Consider the following 21102-nt stretch of genomic DNA (forward strand, 5'->3'; position numbering starts at 1 on the left):
TAATAACATTTGTTCTCTTTTTGCCACTGAGCAACACAAAAAAGTCCATAATGTCAAAGTGCAAAAAATAAAAGCTACAAATTGTTCTAAATTAATTACAAATATAAAATAGAAAATAATTGATGGCATAAGTATTCACCCCCTTTGCTATGACACACCTAAATAAGCTCTGGTGCAACCAATTGTCTTTAGAATTAGTTGAATGGCGTCCACCTGTGTGCAATTAAGGTGTTTGACATGATTTCAGGTTAAATACACCTTTCTCTGGGAGGTCCCACAGTTGGTTAGTACATTTCCTAACAATAACTGCATCATAAGGACGAAGGAACATCCAAAGCAAATCTGGAATAAGGTTCTTCAAAAGCATCAATCAGGGGTAGGATATAAGACCATTTCCAAGGCATTGAATATACCCCGGAGCACAGTACAGTCTATTATTAAGAAATGGAGAGAATATGGCACAACTGTGAATCTGTCTAGAACAGGCTCTCCTCCAAAACTGAGTATCTGGGCAAGAAAGGCACTAGTCAGGGAGGCCACCAAGAGGCCTATGGCAACTCTAAAGGAGTTACAGTCTTCCACGGCTGAGCTGGGAGACACTGTGCATACGGCAACAATAGCCCGGGTGCTTCACAAAACTGATCTTTATGGGAGAGTGGCAAAAAAAAAGCCATTGTTGAAAAACTCACATCAAATGTCTGCTAGTTCGCCAGAATACATGGGGGAGACTCTGAGACCAAGTGGAAGATGATTCTATGGTCTGATGAGACCAAAATAGAGCTTTTTGGCCTCAACGCTAAGCGCTATGTTTGGCACAAGCCTAACACCGCACATCATCCCGAGAACACCATCCCTACCATGAAGCATGGTGGTGGCAGCATCATGCTATGGGGATGCTTCTCTGCGTCAGGGCCTGGAAAGTTTGTGAAGATAGAAGGCAAAATGGATGCAGCAAAGTACAGAGAAATCCTGGTGGAAAACCTGCTGGAGTCTGCAAGAGACCTGGGACTTGGGAGAAGATTCATCTTCCAGCAGGACAATGGCCCCAAACATACAGCCAAAGCCACACTAGAGTGGCTTAAAAACAAAAAGGTCAATGTCCTGGAGTGGCCCAGTCAAAGCCTGGACCTCAATCCAATTGAGAATATGTGGAAAGAGTTGAAAATTGCTGTTCACCAAAGGTCCCCATTCAACTTGACGGAGCTTGAGCAATTTTGCAAAGTGTGTGTCCAGATGTATAAAGCTGGTAGACTTATCCAAATAGTCTCATGGCTGTAATTGGTGCCAAAGGTGCCTCTACCAAATATTGACTCAAGGGGGTAAATACTTACGCAATCGATTGTTTTGTTTTGTATTTGTAATTAATTTAGAACAATCTGTAGATTTTATTTTTCACTTTGACATTATGGACTTTGTGTTGATCAGTAGCAGAAACTCTGAATGAAATCCATTTTGACTCCATATTGTAACAATGAAATGTGGAAAAGTCCAAGGAGGGTGAATACTTTTGAAAGCCACTGTATATTCAATATCTATACAACTGAATTCTGCAGTATGTCCTCACATCTGTAAATACTTTAACACTTTCTGCATATCTGTTTACTTACAAAAACATATACACCATTAACATCCTTTTGTGGGGACATTTATTAGCATAACGGCATATTTCTTTCTTTAATATAATCTTAATTTGGTAAACAATCGTCTTAACCTTTTCAGAAAGTCAATATCTTCATATATTGCGCTTTACAACCAGTAATACTTTTTATTTTTATTATACTACTTCATATTTATCATTCCCCCTTGTTTAGTACTTTATTATCTGTTTTGGGTGCACTGCACTGCTGTTACATTTGAAGAGAATAAATTAAACTTGACCATGAAGCTTATTGAAAGTCGCAGTCCAGATCATATGATTCACAGTCAGGATGAAAGTAAATATATTGTTCCAATCAAATGAAAAATATTTTTCTACCAACAAACGTAAGTTTGCAATTAATGCTAAGCAGTATACCCATACCCTTAATCTGGTTTGTAGCTACTAGTTTCACAGTGCATGCATTAAAAAATAGATATTTCAGCTGTATAGTCATATGTAAATTTAGAATGGTTTAATAGAGAATACAGGCAATATAACAAAGTTCACAGAAACAATTTAGGAATGTCGTAAAAAATTAAAAAAAAAAAAAAAAAAAAAAACACACAACAGCATCTAAAATGCTCAATGTATCAGAACTTTTCACACATAGTAAGCACAGACATTTATAAATGCAAAAGCAAGCTTCTCCAGATAAAATAAAATGTACAAAACAGAAATAAATTGGAAAATATGATTCCATGCATATTTCTTAAAATTCCCCAATTCATAAGTTTTTCCTCAATATTTTCCCTTATTGCCTTCTAATGTCCTGTAAAAATCTAAAAGTACTACCAAACCCCAAATCTACAATAGCAGTGGTGGAAGGTCTTACAGTGTAGCAAGATTCCTAATTATACAACATTGAGTCATGTTTAACACAATTCTTTGGACAGATTATGGACTACAGGAAAACACACTTTCAAATGCTTTCCACTAGGCAGAGAAAGGAACAGTTCAATTCATGCAAGTTTACTGAAAGAGAACGGGAAGTTAGTGGAGGATATCCTTTGCTGTAGAATTCAGTATGGCTTCTATGTTATTCGACTTCTTTTCAAGTTCTTTCTGCAAAAGATTTAAAAACATATACATTTTAGCCTGTTGAAAAGCCATAGGTTGCAGATCTCCATAACACTGACAAACTTGGATATTATTTACATTTTTTCTTTAGAAAAAAAAAGCAAAATCCTAAAAGGACAGGTTTTATTTTTTTTATTTATTTATTTTTTATTGACGAGTACTAAAATAGTAGCAATTAGGATTTGTATTTTCCTTTACTGTTTACACACACTTGGAAGTATACTGAAAAAAAGAAATAAAAAGCCCAAATTGTGCAGCAGTATGCCATTTAGCATTTAGGATAATCTGCAACAGTCTTTCAGACTTTGCTGTGGCACCCTGCTTTGAATCAAGAACTAAGGGCAGCAAAGTGCCTTACCATGGGGTACAGCAGTGGAGTCCTTACGAGAAGCTTTTTTGTAGTCAAAGCAAGAAAGGTGATGCATTCCATCTTGAAATCCATTCCAGTCCATCAGCCAGTTTTTCACGTGCTTGTTCCAGTGCTCGCTTTGTAGCGAAGCCGAAATTCAAATGTTTGTGTGTCACATGCAGCATCTTATACAGTGGGTCTATCTCGAGGAGCTTGAAAACTGTGTTTACCTTTCCAAAGGCATCTTTCTTTATGAAGCAAGACAGCAAAGTAGAAAGGATGGCCTGACATTCCTCTGCAAGAAAGGACACCATAGGTGCATTGGTCTGAGTTGTCTTGCAACTGAAGTAAAGAATAGTAATTTTGTTTCACAAACAGGGTCAACTATTGCAAGCTTCACCAAAGAATATGATGTTGAACTTGGCACTTTGTGGATGGGTAGCTTCTTGTAGCTGTCAATGAACCGAATCATATTCAGCCATAGTTCAAGTGCACGCTCTGCTACTTTTAAATCTTCCACTCATCTGTGAGGACAAAACTTCAGTGGAAAGTGTGCGCTTCCAGTTATTTTAATGCAGTCACCTAAGTAGCTCTCCCAGCTTCCATCCTGTTTCATTTGCACCACATTGCAGACTACTGTGTATAATAGAGGCCACAGCTTCCCAAGGTAATAAGATCTGGTACTACTGGGTCCTCCTTCCTACATTCCTCAAGATCTTAGGAACTTCCAGTTTACTCTGGGGACATTCACAGAGATCTGCAACAATTTCTATGGATCTAGTGATGTCAAACTATGTTTGAATTTCTCAAGAAGTTATTCTGCTCTTCTGTGGCCAAGGAATTCAGAACCCAAATATGCACTGCTACTTTTCCATCCTCTTCATTCCAGTAATTCATAACCAAGTCCACCTGTTCAGTCTGGTTTAATTTCAACAAATTAAACATAGTAATTTAACTTTGACTTTTTCTAATAGCCTTTCTTTGAAATAGGGGGGATAAACAAAAGCAAACAGCCCCATTCATTTCGGTGCGCGATCACCAAATTTGGCTTACATATTACTCAGGCAATGTAAAAGCCACCTACGTGGTTCAGAGCTTGTTTGAAAGTACAGACCCGGCACTTTCCAAGGACTTATTCAGTGTTTCTAAGCTAGCCAGAGCTACGATTGCCTGAAGGTAAGCCACTCATCATGTAAGAGTTTACATACTTAAGGTTCATTTTGAGTCTACTGCTCTGCCATTTTAGCAGCTAGACAGAAAGGGGCGGTATCGGCAGAAATCTTAATCTCAGCTTTCCAGCAATAACCACATACATAGTTCAGAGAGAGAGAGAGAGAGAAAAGCTACAGACCAGAGAGAGACACACAGAGTGACAGTTTTATCCATTGTGTCTTGTGCAAGACGAACTGCTTTACAGAGTTGCACAGAAAGTAATGGGACATGGCTTGAGCATGTAAAATTGTAAATAGTTCTCTTCAGTGTTCCCTATTCGGTTTTGTTAAAAAAAAAAAAAAAAAAAAAAGTTGCGATTCAAAATTTGGTATGTGGTACATTTAATAACAGTATTTCATTACCTTAACGGTCGATGTTTAAAGATTTGTAAAGCTTTGTAATTTTGTATGCTAAATGTGATAGAATAGGTTATTACTATACATCAGTAGGTACTTGTGTCTTAACTATTGTATACATTATTAAACGTACAGTAATTTATTATTAATACCTGTTAATTATCCATACAAATCGATTATGCAAACTAGTATCGGTCCCAATTAGTTTGGATAATTGTACTAAAGTTTGACTACCATGCTATTTAAACTATTTTCAAAGATACTCATTTACCACATTGTAAGACGTATCTAACTTAGTTCAATTTATAATTTATTATTATTAATGGTCCTGTCGCTGCAAAAGTATCATGACCAATTTAAAAAAAAAAGCCTTTTAGACTTCATAATAACTTAATGTCATTACGGTTAAATAAAACATTCAGTAGTTAATACAATGGTAGAAAAAGTGCACAGTTAATCTGCTATTTTAATTAAATGCAATTATATTGTTAGACAAAAAAAATAAAACAGTAATGTCACTCACAGCAGTACTGTACTAGCAATTGGCCATCCACCAATTATCCAGCAACACAGAATTGCGATAACTGACATAGCACTAGACAAACAGCTTTGACCAGCCTTGTACACATCCCCGTAGCAGGAGTATACTTTATTCATTCTGCTAATAGAAATTGCGTCATCATTTTCCATCTTTTCCAGGACTTTTTTCCCCCCTCCATTTTCCTTGACTTTTCCAGGCCTGGAAATTAAGTTTGAAGTTTTCCAAGATGCGTGGGAACCCTATTAGAAGCAAGCCAGTAAACTAATGCAGTGAATTTCTTTTCTGAAATGTGCAAAAAAACCAATATTGAAGCACACGAGAAAAAAGATATTGGACATCTTACAATTTTTTTGCAAATCTTTAAATTTAGTGAATTATTTTTAGTTTACCTCCAGCCCCAATTTGAAATGTCCAATTATGTTTTTACCTCATCGCAACGAGTCCACACAGCACATACGTTCTCAGGGCATATGAGTGTCCTTCGATCTCGCCAGCCTAAAGCCACAATCGCTTTTATGCCGTGTAATGCAGAGCAGAAGTGGACGGGCTACCGATCAGCCCTGCTTCTTATCCACACTGAATATACTTGGTGTCTGGCCAGTAGGGTTCGCTGTTGTGCGATGAAGAGAGTAAGTCCCTGCCGGTTTCCCATCTACCACCCTGGAAGCATCAGAGCCAATGTGAGACCCCCCTCGGGTTTTCAGCAAAGTTTGGACTTGTTGCACAGCCTGGACACGAACTAGTGCCATTCAAGCTATGCAACTCATCCTGCGCTCCCTGCGGCAGTGCTTTAACTGGATAATCGTTTCACAATATGCATCAGAAATTACAGGCATCTTAGATCTTTTACAAAATAAACAGTTTAAATAAACACGTTTCATAGGCATAATTAAACCACCTTCAATTAAGAATTGAAGTTAAATAATTTACTTTTGCATTGTATTTTGGGAGGATATTGAAAACGTATTTAAAAGTTGCATCCTTGAGACACCAAGAAAGGATATAGGGTTGACAGATGTAATGAAATCCTGTTGCAAGAGAAAAAAAAAAAAAAAAAAAGCCATGCACTTCTGTGGAGCACCGCTTCCACAAGATCAATGTTAAATGTGACACGAGTGCCTGCACTATCCCCCGGGGCATAGGATATGTTTACTTCAGAGCTTCTTTTTTTTCGATTTGTATTAATTTCATTTTTTAGCTTTTGGTTTTTATATACTTTGTGTTTACTTTCCAAAATGCTTGGGCGTTTTTTTTTTTTTTTATATCAAAATATGTATAGTAACTCGACAGCACTTGCAGTTAAGCTGTACCTCCTTTCTTTTCTGGTCTTCCACAACAAAATACGTATGGGCACATTCTTCTAGGGATTTTGTGTGTAGGTATTTCGCCACAATTTGCAATTCTGTTTTAAATCCTCCATATTTAACTAATACAGCTTTAAATTCCACGAACGCCATTCCTAATTGTAATCTCGTTTTCACAAGGAGAGTCTCCAATAGAAATGTAGGAATTTGCCGCTACTCAGTAGTTGGGGTGGGTTTAACGTACTCAGAAATAATCAATGATAGCTACAAGTCAGGGTGGAGGGACACTGCCCAGCTGCACTGGGAAAGTTTTTTTTTTTTTAAATGGGATAGGGATGAAGTCAGTGCGAGTTGAGTAACCATTTCCAGTGTTTTCCGGCGTTTATTGGCTATACACTGATTTCATTTTTTTTTTGTATATCAGGTTATCGGTTAAAACCAAAAATTGGTAGCCCTAGATATGTCTCCTCGCTTGCATGTAGTGGCTTAGATAATAAAGAATTTATTGAACATAAGGATAATACCATGGGATATGATCTAGCCTGGCTCACAAACCTGGAACATCAAGAGGAATGTACAATGGCAAAGGTTAGGGGCAACCATTGATCTCACAAGCCAGTATCATGAATTATTTTTTGCTTTTTTACTGATCAATTAGTCTTAATTCAGAATATACATTAGACAGCTGTAATATTAAAACTTAAGTGAGGTTTCAGGAGATGCATACATTCAAACTTACTGCAAACTGCGTATAGCTGGCAGCAGGCTTGTCACTTTTGAACTCTTGTAAAGGGGTTAGGTGTGAAATATCTGGAAGTCTGCTCCGATGTGGGGTCTAAACAAGAACAAGACAAAGATTTACATATTTATATACAAAAAAAAAAAATTAATCTGCTTGAGGTGATCTACCTGCACAATTTAGCTAAGTTTCAAAAATTGTATTAATTTTAAAAAAAATAGAAAATGAAGCAGCCCACATTTCAAACACACCTAATATAAATTCACAATACATAATAGAAAATATGCAGTTGTCAATTAATTCGCTAATTTAGTGTTTCTACACATCTTCCAAATGAGTGCTTTATACAGGAGTTAGATATTTAACATTAATGTATTTTAGGTACAGGGTCAATTATATTTAATGTAATTATACTGTAATAATCTACGTCATACCAAAATTAGCTATGAAGATCGATACATTGATTTACCACACCTTCTGCACAGAGAGAGGAGGCTTCCCTGTTACACTGTGAAATGTGCTGCCTGTGCTGTTGCTGCTTGTGCTGCTAACTGTTGTTCGCATAACAGATGCATTTGGGGTGCAAGCGAGCTGCAGGGGTGAGAAATGAGGGGGTTACTAAACAATACGACAGCTTGTTTAACGCAAACAGCATTACACACGGTAGAATCCAGTTCATATTACAGTAAATGCTATAACCTTTTTTTATTCCATTTTGAAGTTTCAGGTTATTGCAAAATCTTCTTGTATAACGTAGCAATGGTTTCGATAACTTTTTTAAATCTTTTTGGAACACCCTCAGTTATATAAAAACACAAACTTCAAAAAAACCATGAATTAATATGGTTTCCTGGTGTACTGCAGTTAGACTTCTTATAAATACAATAGGAAATGCTTATATTATGCTGTGCACAAATCAGACAAAATTTGTACCGCTTACCTTTCTAGTCTTGCTTGGCGTATTCATTATAGTAGTTCCCCCATGTGGTCTTTTGACAGGTGGAGTTCTCAAAGCAGAATTGTCCCCTTTCTTTAACTGGAAAATGAACCCCAAACATGTTTGTTTTTTGTTTTTTTTAAATTTTTATTAAACTTCAGTTAACTTTGCAAAATACAATTGTTGCATATATTCTCTATACAGTAAAACATAATGCACTTAAGCTACGTGCTGTCCTGTGAGTTTTATGGTTACAACAGTTACATGTTCTAATCTAATTTCTTGCATTATGCAGAAGTATATGTACAGCCAGAAAGTAAGTAAAGGAGCATGACAATCTATTAAATCCATTATCCATCTTATGCTACTTGTGTATGTAAGGCAGTAAGCTATTATACCACTTGGTAGTACACTTTTCAGGGGTTCAGAAAAGGGTTTCAGCATGAGCACCAGAATTAAAAAACACTAGAGATCATTGGTGTAAATGGACTTTACAGTACTCCTGAAGCAAGCTGGCATAACATTCCATAACCTGAGGCACTACTTGTAAAAATTATTTTCCAAGTGCAAAACAAATCCAATAATGAAAACATTTGCATTTTATTCAAACTACAGTACTTATTTGGTTTATATATGGTATTAAAAAAATAAATAATGAAAGCATTGAAACATTGGCTAGTTGTTGTTTTTCAACCCCTACTAATCTTGCACTGTAGTTCTATGTTTAAACTTTGTTCTTTCTTGTAATTATATTGATCTCAATGAGGACCAAAACATTTCTTATGGTCCTCATATGCACAACTTCCGAAGTGTTTTTTGAATGGAACAAAATTTAAGAGCCAGATTAAACAGTTTTGTTTTCCTGTTCACTTACACGTTGACTCTTTTCTTTTTCCTTCAGTGTTTTGAGCTCCTCCCATTGGTTGGCCACATAATCCATAAATCTCTGTCCCTTGACAAAAAAAGCGGTGCCCTGCTCAGCTTCCCATGCTTCAATGTAACCCTTTATTTCTTCCTCAAGCTAAAGTAAACAAACACAAACAAGGAAACGAGTTACAATAAACTGCTTTCTTTGCAATTCCTGAAATCATTGGGTTACACACATATAGTACTTTCCCTTTATACAGCAGAACTAGTTACAAAGCAGTGTGGTCAAGGCTCCCATTTACCCAATAATGCCATTCCACTAGCAAATGCATTTTCATTTTAAGTGGAACACAAATACCACTCTTGTAACTATAGCCTGACTATAGTGTTATAAATAGGTAGCACTATATTAATCCACATGTACAATCAATTTAACAAGGACTGAGTAACCAATCAGGGGTGCTGAAGCTAGTCACCTATTTTCACTTGGCAAACCCAAGCAACAGACGTTACCAAGCAACTGGAGGCATAGCCCCAGCCTGGGAAGTCTCCATTGGTTTAGTTTATTCTCCTCCCTGTGTAGCTAAGTGCGAGTGAGATTCGAACTACACTTGCATGAGTCACTATGCTCTGGCTAGGTGAGCCATTGAGAGCCCTGCAAGTTAAAACTCGAAAAATGACCAATCAAAACAGGATTTCTAAAAATACACCATTTCATAAAGCTGCAGTTTTACCTTGGGTAACATCTTCTGTATTTTTGCCCTTTCTTTGCTCTCTCTCAACAAAGTACCCCCCCTGTTAGAAAACCTGTTCGGATCAGATGCTTTCTTCTAGAAGAAAAAAGTAACAAAAAGTAAAGTATTTTAGCAATACACCAAACTGGCTTCATTAGAATAAACCCATAACAGTGTATAAAAAAGTGGAAACTCTTGCTGCCTTTACTGAAACACATACCAATGTGATTTATTAAAAGAAAACCAGTGTATAGTGTGCCACAGCATACCTCAAAATCCTGGAATAAATGCCAGTTTTGTTCCCATTTGTTAACAGCATCAAACAACACCTTGCACTGATCATAGTAATTTTTCAGCCGTGCAAGCTCCTCTTCATGCTTGATCAGCAACTCCTCTTTGAAGTTATCTAGATAATGAGGAGGGGAAGCACGGTAAATTAAATGCAATATGCGGTACCTAGACAATGGCAGGGTTACAGTATGCTGTGAAAAAGTCATATGTAGTATTTTATGTTACAAGAATTGCAGTTTTCATGTGTAGAAATAAGCAATGAGTTGCTGCAAATTACTCTATGTGGGGGGAGCGAGAGGGGGTCCATAATGTAAAAACATATTAAATGCAATATTCCAGTCTTTGATGCTACAAAAACATTTGAGAATCAAGTAGTTAAAAAAAGTAATATATCTCTACCTGAATAGAAGGCTGTAAAGGATTCTCTCTGTTCAGTGCTGAAAGTGCACTTGTCCCAGTACTCCATCAATTCGTGCCTGATGTTTTCAATGACTTCTTGCATGTTAGCCCTTTTGAGTTCATCAAGTCGGTCCAGCTCATTTTGCAACTAAAGGAGAAAAGAAACACATTGATGGTCTGCTTAATGTATCAATTCAACCTTACAGTGTAGTCATGGCCAGTTATAAAAATGGAAAGTATTGTGCAGTATTTTCCAAGATAAAATTGAAGTCAATGCAATATCCAGTTTAGTTAACCTGTCCTGCAACTTCTGTAAGCTAGAGGGCGTTATCAGACTAGAAACTGGTTTGTCATATCAGGTCATTATAAACAAAATACTACACTTATAATTTGACCGTACAGGAAATTAAACTGACTCCAACTAAATACAGTACACTAAATATGGACCAAAGCACAGAAAGTTCCATGTAAAATTTTCCAAATCAAGATCATAATGAAAACCATACAAACAACCTAACATTTCAAACTGTTTATGGCAAACAAGATATGATCAATATACTTTAGCTTAATGCTATAACGTTCAGCAAAATCTAAATAAAGCAATAATGGAAGCACTACTGTATATTAAAATATTCCATCCAGGTTATCCTTTTTCATTAAAAAGTAAACAAGCCTCGGTTCAACATACTGCTGGTTAATTTTTATTTATTTAATTTTTTTTTATCTGGGGAGTGAGTGAAAGCCAGACATATACAAAACTGCCCGGACAGGGCACTAACAATGCAAAACATTTTAAACTAGAAATATAAAAAATAATGATCATTTTAATATTTGTTTTATGGACCAAGTTAAACCTGCCCAGGCAAGGCCTAAATCAACGAGAAACGTCCTACAAAAATGATTTGTAGATTATAGGACAGAGTAATTCTGTGGTAGTCTTAAATATGATTTGCATTGTGTTAGTGCCCTGGCAGGCAGTTTTATTGTGGTCCTCCCTTCTGTCTATTCTTCATGGAAAGCCTGCTTTTTCATTTCTTTCAATTATGCCATTTGTTTTTATCTTTATATATCTTTATAACCTTGCTACCCATTCCCTACCTGCTTCATATTGTCAGGTACTGAAAAGCGATAATTCTTCATTAATTAAATAAGGTGCTTCTTTATGTGAAATTCAACTTCAGATACAATGCTGATAACTATTTTGTTTTTAATTGTAGGTTTTATTGGTTTGATTAGGCTACATTTTATGCACGACTGACTATTTCATACCACACAAGTTATGATGAACGTGCATAACATACTGTGACTTAGATTGTCAACACCTGCTTATATAGGAAGATTTGTACCAGCTTCAGACTAAACTGTTGTGCTTTCGATTATCATTTAATTTTTCCACCTTTCTTAAATCTATTCAATACAAAATGAACAGGGTTGTAAAATACTTTGATTCAGAGTAGTGACTCATAGTTGGAAGTGCAATAAGTACTGTAACAGATAATCTCCTGAACACAAAAAGGTGAGTGTTTTGTGGGGTGTATATTCTTAAGCACTTTTTATACAGCCTGCTAATTTGATTTTATTGCAATAACTGTAACTGCTCCCGTTTGAACAAGCACGAACAATGTCAGAGCATAACTCAATCATGTGAAGTTTAGGTGCTCTCTGACAAAACACACGATCGTCTTTAAACTTTTTTTTTTTTTTTTTTTTTTAATTTAGAAGCGACCAATTATTTTTATTTATTTTTTCCCACCGAATTTTGAATGTCCAGTTGTGTTTTTTCTCTTCACGAGTCCCCACACAGCACAGAAATTCTGAGGGCGTGTAAGCATCCTCCGATCTCACAAACCTCAAGCCAGAATAATTTCTTCTGCCAAACAATCCAGAGAAGAGGTGGGTAGGCAGCCGATCCCGGAGAACAGAGATCAGCCCTGCTTTATCCACTCAGAATGTGCATGATGAGGAGAATGAGTCTCTGCCTTTTACCCGGGGAGTATCAGGGCAAATGTGACGCACCTTCGGAGTCCCCAGAAAAGTCTGGCTTCTTTGCACAGCCCAGATGCAAACTGGCGCCGTCCAAGCTGTGTAAGTGTACAGCACTCCCTGTTTTATTTAATGCATTTTCTGCTTTCTTTTGCCAGTTGGTAACAGGACTAGCAGAATGCAGCTGATTCACACAAAGCGGTTGTACTGCTTCAGTAAAATACGTACCGAATACCTAGTGTTCAAGACTGTGTACGAGAAGTGCTGTGGTAGAATACATTTGAAACACACAAAACATACGGCAGTACTAATCATTTTAATTTCGAAAACTGAGCACCGTCCACCCTTCCCCTCTCCAACTTGTGTTAACCAGAGGCAAATTTCTTCACTTGCCATCAACAGCAAAGCGTTCAATAGCGTAATCTGCACTGAAAGAAATGTCTCAAAACCCCTCTGTAGTATGGGATTTTTTTCTTGTTAAAACACCCACAACCAAAAAAAAAAAAAAGTTTACAATAATATGTTGATATTATTATTAGTAGTTAAATATGACTGACTGATAACCTGCTTGGAACGGTGACTTAAATTAAGCTTGTTTTGCCGAAGCCTGCCGCAGTTCGTGGTGCTGCAACGTAAGCTTACTCTCAAGAAGCATCAATTACGTGTAAATAGACGTGTATTTTTATTTAAATTATAAAAACATGACTACTGGGCTAGATAACATTTTTAAACTACATGTGAATGTTTTATTCCATTTATATGGATTACCTGTAAAATAGGATTTTCAATCAAATACTGTATAAACAAGTATCTATGCTGACATCACTGTTAAATTATGCAAATTAATACAACCGAAGGTACGAACCTTCCTTCGCTAATATGTTCTGAACCTTCTAAGGACAAAATGTACCCTTCATTGCAGCCCTACTTACTACTTTTGTCTTCCATGTATAAACCACAAGGTGTCACTGTAGTATAGGATATGACTTCAGGATATACATTTACCATTAAATAAACAGTATGGGGAACAGAATTATAAAACTTGTAGCCTGTGGAACAGATATCAAATTTAAATATTATGGAACTCAACCTTTACATGGATTTAAATTATGATTAAGACAGTAGTTTTCAAATCCCTGTAGAATACCACAGTTTTGTTTGAACCACGGTCTATGATGGCTTAAGATGTTAACTGCTGTCAAAAGCAATCTAGGAATAAAAAAACAAATATGTAATTCAATTCCTAACAAGGAGACATTATCAAGCCAGTTTCTACTTGATCCAAGACTTGATCAAATTAGTTGACAGAAAAAATAACCAACGAAGTGTGCTTACTGATGCAAACCTTGAGTCAGAGGATTGATAAAAGTCAAACCCTCAATTCCATTCAGAGATCTAGTGTCACTTTACTTCTGAATTAATGTGGCAACTACTTTAGCCTAAACTCCACTCAAATTGAAGCATGGTCAGACAAGTGGTTACATGTGCTGGACAGTTCAGAAATACTGGATGAAAATTCAGCCATGCCCACTACATGTATGACACTATAGTAATTTTTACTTCAGATATGACCAGGAGAGATTCAGAGTAAGTTACAGGCTGTCCAATGCAGCTTTTCAAGAACTTATACGCATTATTTAAGTTTGATTTTGCAGTTGCCCAATATAACCCGCTGGCACACTCCACTAAATCAGATGTAGGTGTTTAAATAGAAACAGCCTTCACTCAATGAGTGCAAGTGGCTTCTTGGAGTAGAGGCTGCACTCATGTTAGTGCACAAGTTTTTTTGCTTTTTTTGGTCTCCCACAACAGTAAACATACTATCTTACCTTTCTAACCTCATCAGAAAGCGAGCCCTTAATATAGTTTTCAAAATGACTTTTGTCCTCTTGTGAAAACTCTAGTCGATTCCACAAATTAGAGACCTTTTCTACTAAATCATCTCGTGTTGAGATCAGGGTTTCCTTTTTCACCTCCAACTGTAAAGGAATAACAATATAAAAGGGTAAATAATTGATTCCATGCTGCAAAGTATAACTATTCTTTATATGTACAAAGACACATTCACCTGTAAGCATATGTGGTTTTATTCCTGTTTAATTACAGTTTCTATTACCTACCTGGCACACAATTAGTTTCAGAGCTTTGATGTTTTCACTTGTGAGAAGGAAGGTGTCTGCATCATCACAAACTGCATCTTTCTCCAGAGTCGTTTCAGGATTGTGACCAATTTCGTTCATTAACCGACTGATTTCTTGACGAAGTCCAGAAAACACTTCAACACGGCTTTCCTAGAGATGGAGAATAACAGAAATGTAAAACAACTGACAGTGAGCAGGAAAAGCATTAAAAAAAAAGTTATGCAAGAGGAAGATTCTTTTTTTATAGGTTTGTTATATTGAATATGAGATGTATAACTGACAAACAAATAATACAAAAATATATTCTTTAATTGTATTCTTTAGCATAGAGTACCCGCTCCAGTGAAAGACATTTGATATGTTCCTTAAGATCTTGGAGTTGCTGGTGGGATGGAATACTGCCTGTGGGAATGTAATAGGGAGTGGCACAAAGATCAATGCAGAGGGACTTCTCCTTCTCTTGAAGGGATTTCAACTCTTTCAGACGGTCAGTTTTCTCTTTCACTAGATCCTCCAATTTTGTTCGTAGGTCCTTTTCCAATTGCAGAACAGTCTGATTCAGATCAATCTATTGCAAATAAACACAGTTACTGAAACCAGTCAATATAGGAAAATAAAAAAGAAAGCCAAATTGTAATTATTTTCAAACTTACTGAAGTATTTGCAGAAATTGTTGTAGTTTGGCAACAAAACTTTTCTGACAGACAATTCAAGTCAAGGTCCCCCCCCCCCCCCACCCCCCCCCCCGCCCCCCCCCCCCCCCCCCCCCCCCCCCCCCCCCCCCCCCCCCCCCCCCCCCCCAACAGTATTAACTCAATTGGTGACAGTTTCACCAACCAGGCTTCTCAGACACCACATACACTTCCAATACAGAGTTCTGCTTGTTTCTCTTGAACAAGCACTACCAATAACACCATTTGGCACAAAGGGTTGCATATTTGGAAACATTAATTTGTGATGTAAAACTCCCAAACCACAAAACCAAATCAACGTGTTATTGATATGCAAGCACCATTTATACTGCACCATCATAGGAAGCTTAAAATGCCAAACTGCAAAGCACTTACTTGATAAGGTTCTAGGGACAGCTCGTGATACAATATATCCAATTCCTCTCGACAAGCACTTATGTTCTTTAAGATTCTTAGCTTTAAATTTTCTTCTTCTATAATCATTTCATTCATCAAAAGCTAAAAACAAAACAGCAATATTAAATTCAGAAACAAATAAATGCTACAGTGACTACCTTTGCAGTAAAGTAATTTGGCCTGTTAATCAGTCATTGGTCTGAACACAAAGAATTCACTGTTTATCAGAGAAAAAAAATCAGCTTTGCACCTAATTAATTTGTGAACCTTAATTAAAAATCTGAACATATTTAACATTGTTGGTGTATCTCACATGAATGCCTTTCCACCTACATTTACAATCCAATTATATGCAATAAATTATATGTTGCCTGATACAACTTTCACTTTGTGTTTCGTCCAAGATCTAGTTACATAAACTAGCAGTTGCAGTTCTGGTCACCTCGCTATAAAAAAAGATATTGCTGCTCTAGAAAGAGTGCAAAGAAGAGCAACCAGAATTATTCTGGGCTTAAAAGGCATGTCATATGCAGACAGGCTAAAAGAATTGAATCTGTTCAGTCTTGAACAAAGAAGACTACGTGGCGACCTAATTCAAGCATTCAAAATTCTAAAAGGTAATGACAGTGTTGACCCAAGGGACTTTTTCAGCCTGAAAAAAGAAACAAGGACCAGGGGTCACAAATGGAGTTTAGACAAAGGGGCATTCAGAACAGAAAATAGACGGCACTTTTTTTTTTACACAGAGAATTGTGAGGGTCTGGAATCAACTCCCCAGTAATGTTGTTGAAGCTGACACCCTGGGATCCTTCAAGAAGCTGCTTGATGAGATTCTGGGATCAATAAGCTACTAACAACCAAACGAGCAAGATGGGCCGAATGGCCTCCTCTCGTTTGTAAACTTTCTTATGTTCTTAAACAAAGTAGCTTTTCTCTATACAAAAATATTTTAGCATTTCAGCGCTCAATTACAGTACTGTTAGCTAGAATGATTGCAAAGGGAAAACAAATTTCAACAAACTACATCCACCATGCTTTTTTTTTTTTTTTAGACAAAATCTAGATTAAAATGAGATAAGAATGTTTACCTCAATATGTTTCTTGACTGCCTCCATGCGCTCCACCCTTTGTTCTTCCTGTATTCCTATGTTATCCCAGATGTCCACCAGTCGTGCTATTGCCTTGTTAATCCCAGACACAAGAGAGAAAGCTAAAACCTCACTGAAAAAAATAAATAAAAACCTCAGCAGTTGTCTAGTTGACAGCTACAGATAAGAAAATACAGAATATTCCTCTACATTACTATGCTACCACATTGTGGGAGTGTACATTGTTTAAAAACATATTTGAGCAGCCAGTGGGGTACTGTAGCGAGATTTCTAATTGTTGACATAGCACTGCCAACTTCTTTACAAACTAACTGTATAAATTGACTAATGCATTTCAGATTTTAGGGGGCTATAAACATTTTAATACTTCATTTTAAATACTTGCAAAAATAATTCAAATTAAGAGTTCTACTTGCATTGCAATAAATACTGTATATCATAAAAAGGAAAAACAAATAATTTAAAACATGTTTTTAGAGAATGCCGAGTGCCGAATATCCTTGGTACAGTATGAGGTTAATAAATGTGGAGCTATCCCAGTAAGCAAAGATTTTTTGATTATTTTTGGTATCATTATTTCTATAAAGTGTCATAGCTGTCATACATTTTTTTTGCACCAATCATATCACCAGCTTCTGTTCCTCAACTTAGGAGAAGTATCCCTGTTGTAGCCCTAAACAACTGTATTTTTTGTAGTAATACTGATAATTTCCCCACCAGAAAACAATCTTTTGTCAAGCTATTTTGTTTGACTAACAGGGCTTACAGTACTGTGCTCCAACATATGCCTACCTTACCTGTTAAGAAATTGCATGACATTAATTTACCTGCCAAAAAGAATAGGAGGGAGGAGTATGCATATATGAAAGTAACATTATTCTGTGAAATTCAGATACAATGAATAGTCAAGTATGAGAAGTAGACCTTTAGAAAAAGTATTGAGAAGGGTAAACATACCATAAGAATTTGTGTTTTAGATAGGCCTATTTCGTATTTGGACGACTGTACCACTTCAGTGATGGACAATATATCAATAAACCTTTGTTTTGCAAAAAGTGAAACGTCAAAAAGAGTATCCCCATTATATATATATATATATATATATATATATATATATATATATATATATATATATATACACACACACACACACACACACATATATATACACACACACATTATATATATATATATATATATATATATATATATATATATATATATATATATATATATATATATATATATATACATACATACACACACACACACACACACTTAGGTAAAACTCTTCTGTTACATATAGTTAGCAAAGTGTCACTTAACATGCAGCCTATTATTTTAACGTTTCATATTATCCAACACGTTTATCCAGACTTTGCTCTTCTACAAAGTGATGAATTCTGAGATTAACATTAATCCAAATGTAATGTCTGCATGCCCACTGTTTCACCCGAACAGTTGCTCAAATGAAGAAGAAATGTGGAATTTTCCAAAAGCACCCCAGATACACACAAATAAAAGGTGAGAATACACACAATTAAATCAGAATACAATGCATAAAGCAAGTACATTTAAACATGAACTCCAAAATGTTTTCCTTAAAAAAAAAAAAAAAAAAAAAAAAAAAAACACTTGAGGTATGCAACTTAAACAATAGGCTGGATTTCCGTTGATGTTCGTAACAGCTCCGAACATATAAACATTGAATGACAAAGTAACGGTACTGAACGCTAAATGCTTGTTGTTGCAAAAACAAATCGTGTCTAATTGTTTCCAATTTTAGTTTACACAGTGTTACCATTTTGTGTGAGTGTGAGTGTGTGTGTATATATATATTGTTATCTGCAAATAGTTATCAAACCGTCCAGAATATATACATAAAACTGGACTTACCTCTTCCTGTTCTTCATCGTCTCCAATTTAAAAAAAAATCCAGTATAACCCTTAATATTTGTTTGTTTGTTTGTTTGATTGCTTACTTGCTCCTTTTTTATTTATTTTTTTATTTTTATCGTTCCAATTCAACTTCCACTCACCCTCCACCCAGCTTCTCCTCTTGCAGTACAAATTCAAAAATGTCACATAAAGCAAACGCGTTCGTCCATTGGGTAGTAGTACTCCAATCATCATTCAGCAGCGAGGAACGTCAAGTATTGGCAACGCGAACTCGACGTCCATGATTGGAACAGTAAGTAAATTTGGTTTATTTCAGTTATACACGTAGGCCGTATTAACAGGATCATGGAAGGCATAAGGAATTTGCTTTCCAATTGAACATTTTCAAGGCGCTTTTCTGTTTTTTTTTTTTAAACCTGATTCGTTCCAACGTTGGCCTATCACGTGATACAACACCCAGTCACGTGGTGGTAAAACTTTACGGGAAGTATTTCTGACTTTTCAAGTGATTTGCGGGCGTAAATGGACACATCACTTTTTATTCAATTAAATTAGTAAATGTGCATTATTATCATATTAATATATTAGATTGTCATCATGACATCGTTAAAACAAGCTGCCTAAGATAATATTTCACTTCCATTTCATTTTTAATATAAATTTAAATACACTAAAGGTAAAAGCATGGTCTGTTTAAGGATTGTTTGTTTACTCGGAGTGCTACTGCTTCAGAACCAGCACTTATTGAAGCACGTTACCGCTACCTCCTACACTGTCACAGTGGATGCAGAAACACCTCAAAGAGATCTGAAGCATTTCTGGAAAAGTACAGGGTTTTGGTATGTGTGAGTCTCCTTTTTGATTACTCCGTATCCCATATTTTGATGCATCATCTTCATATGGAAAAGTGTAAGCATTCTGTGCTAGTCGTCTTAAAATATATTGAACCAATATTTGAATACCTACACGGTAATAGCATGCTGTTACTTTTAAGTAGCCTTTAGTGAGGAACTATTCTCTGTTTTTATAGATGTAGTTTTAGCAAACTTTCAGAGTTAAACTAATATTAATATAGGTATGTGCTTCAGGAAAGTACTGTACAGGTTAATAAAGTCATTCAACTGTTGTGCAATCATAAGCGTTCAGTTTTCAGTAGTCATGACCTTGATAAAAAAAAAAAAATCTTTTGGGGGGGGGTGGGGGTGTGTGTCTTTGATTGTTTATTGTAAATAAGAGTGATATTGGTTTTAATGTGGAACCTGACCAGCATTTAAGCGCAGCAACACAGCGAGCAAAGTGTGTAAAAAGTAGGTTTGGATGTGTTGTGTGTTTTTTTTTTTTTTTCTTTTTAAAGATTATCTGGCCGTCGTCTTGAATTTTGCAACCTAAAACCGTTTTAGATCCTATCAATTGATTTAGATCTGTACTTTAAATATGTTCTTCTCTGCCTTTTATACTTGTTTCAACTTATTTTGTCCCCAACACTAATATTCCTACCTTAAAGCTGAACAGCAATACATAACTTTTTATTATGTTGAAGTTTCACAAGAATTTTATTGAAATGTTACAGGATAATACATAAAGTGCTAAATAAAGTTTTGTTACAGATCGTTGTTAAATGTAGGCAGTTGATATTGATTGTGACTATTGGGGACATTTTATAATATTGCCAGCAGGGGACAGCAATGATTTAAAGTTATCTTTTGTGATATTATTATTATTATTATTATTATTATTATTATTATTATTCATAGGGAGTGCAAATTATGCAATGCTATTTTGTGTTTTTGTTTTATTTCAGCCCTCCTCTTCCTCATGATCAAGCTGATAAGTATGACCTTAGCAAAGACCAGCAGCTAAATCTCGCATACATCTCCTCAGTCCCACACAGAGGCATTGAGCAAGTCCGAATCCACTGGTTACTGGAGTTGGTAACTGTTAAGTAAGTTTCCTATGATTTTCGTTTTAATATTGTTATATTACTATTTTATTAACCATACACTTTTACCTGGAGCTGTATTAATTTGTTACTATATTGCGAGATAGTTTTGAGCCCAGTTCTTAGAGGCTATTAATTCCTGATTTATGATGGTCTAAATAGAGGCAGATCCTAATACCTTGTAAGGGAGGCAATGAGTCACCCTTGGCGGGAAAACACCAGCAGGATTAATATAAGTTGGTCCAAAAGTTAGGTTCCTAAAATGTGTAGACCTCTAAAGAAACCCTGCACTCACCCTTTGACAAGATGCAATGTCATGCCATGCCATATTGTACGGAAGAAACATCTTTTTGCTGTAATAATATGAAGTAATGCTCAAAAAATAGAAACACATAAAACTTCACAAAACAAGTTTATTTTGAGTGTTACAAAAGATTAGAATCAGCTGTTTTTATTTTCTTTATTGGCCACAACACGCACTGATATTACAACATATTT

General features: G+C 36.0%; 2 protein-coding genes across 4 annotated transcripts in view; one reads left to right on the forward strand and one right to left on the reverse strand.

The window, feature by feature from the left end:
* Nucleotides 1–1424: 1424 nt before the first annotated feature.
* On the reverse strand, nucleotides 1425–18944 carry LOC121317653 (protein regulator of cytokinesis 1-like). Of its 2 annotated transcripts, none has more exons than XM_041253823.1 (14): nucleotides 18663–18944; nucleotides 16746–16878; nucleotides 15637–15759; nucleotides 14904–15137; nucleotides 14549–14719; nucleotides 14258–14407; nucleotides 10446–10593; nucleotides 10025–10161; nucleotides 9756–9851; nucleotides 9029–9175; nucleotides 8158–8253; nucleotides 7692–7808; nucleotides 7206–7313; nucleotides 1425–2701 (listed from the first exon to the last, which is right to left on the reverse strand). In XM_041253823.1, exons 1-14 carry the CDS (start codon nucleotides 18677–18679, stop codon nucleotides 2630–2632), a joined length of 1749 nt encoding a protein of 582 aa, XP_041109757.1. In that variant the 5' UTR covers nucleotides 18680–18944; the 3' UTR covers nucleotides 1425–2629. The 2 variants fall into 2 exon arrangements, with proteins under 2 accessions (XP_041109757.1, XP_041109763.1); XM_041253829.1 differs by having other exon boundaries at nucleotides 2150–2701; nucleotides 7218–7313.
* Nucleotides 18945–18967: 23 nt separating this feature from the next.
* idua (alpha-L-iduronidase) overlaps nucleotides 18968–21102 on the forward strand; it is a 62950-nt gene continuing 60815 nt past the window's right edge. The window contains exons 1-2 of one of the 2 annotated variants that reach the window (XM_041253800.1): nucleotides 18968–19504; nucleotides 20467–20607. In XM_041253800.1, the coding sequence (XP_041109734.1) occupies nucleotides 19350–19504; nucleotides 20467–20607 (296 nt within the window). In that variant the 5' untranslated portion in view covers nucleotides 18968–19349. The remainder of the gene's footprint in view (nucleotides 19505–20466; nucleotides 20608–21102) is intronic. The other variant, XM_041253811.1, reaches the window with a different exon arrangement.

This window comes from Polyodon spathula, chromosome 1 (genome assembly GCF_017654505.1).
Source record: "Polyodon spathula isolate WHYD16114869_AA chromosome 1, ASM1765450v1, whole genome shotgun sequence".
Lineage (NCBI taxonomy): Eukaryota > Metazoa > Chordata > Actinopteri > Acipenseriformes > Polyodontidae > Polyodon > Polyodon spathula.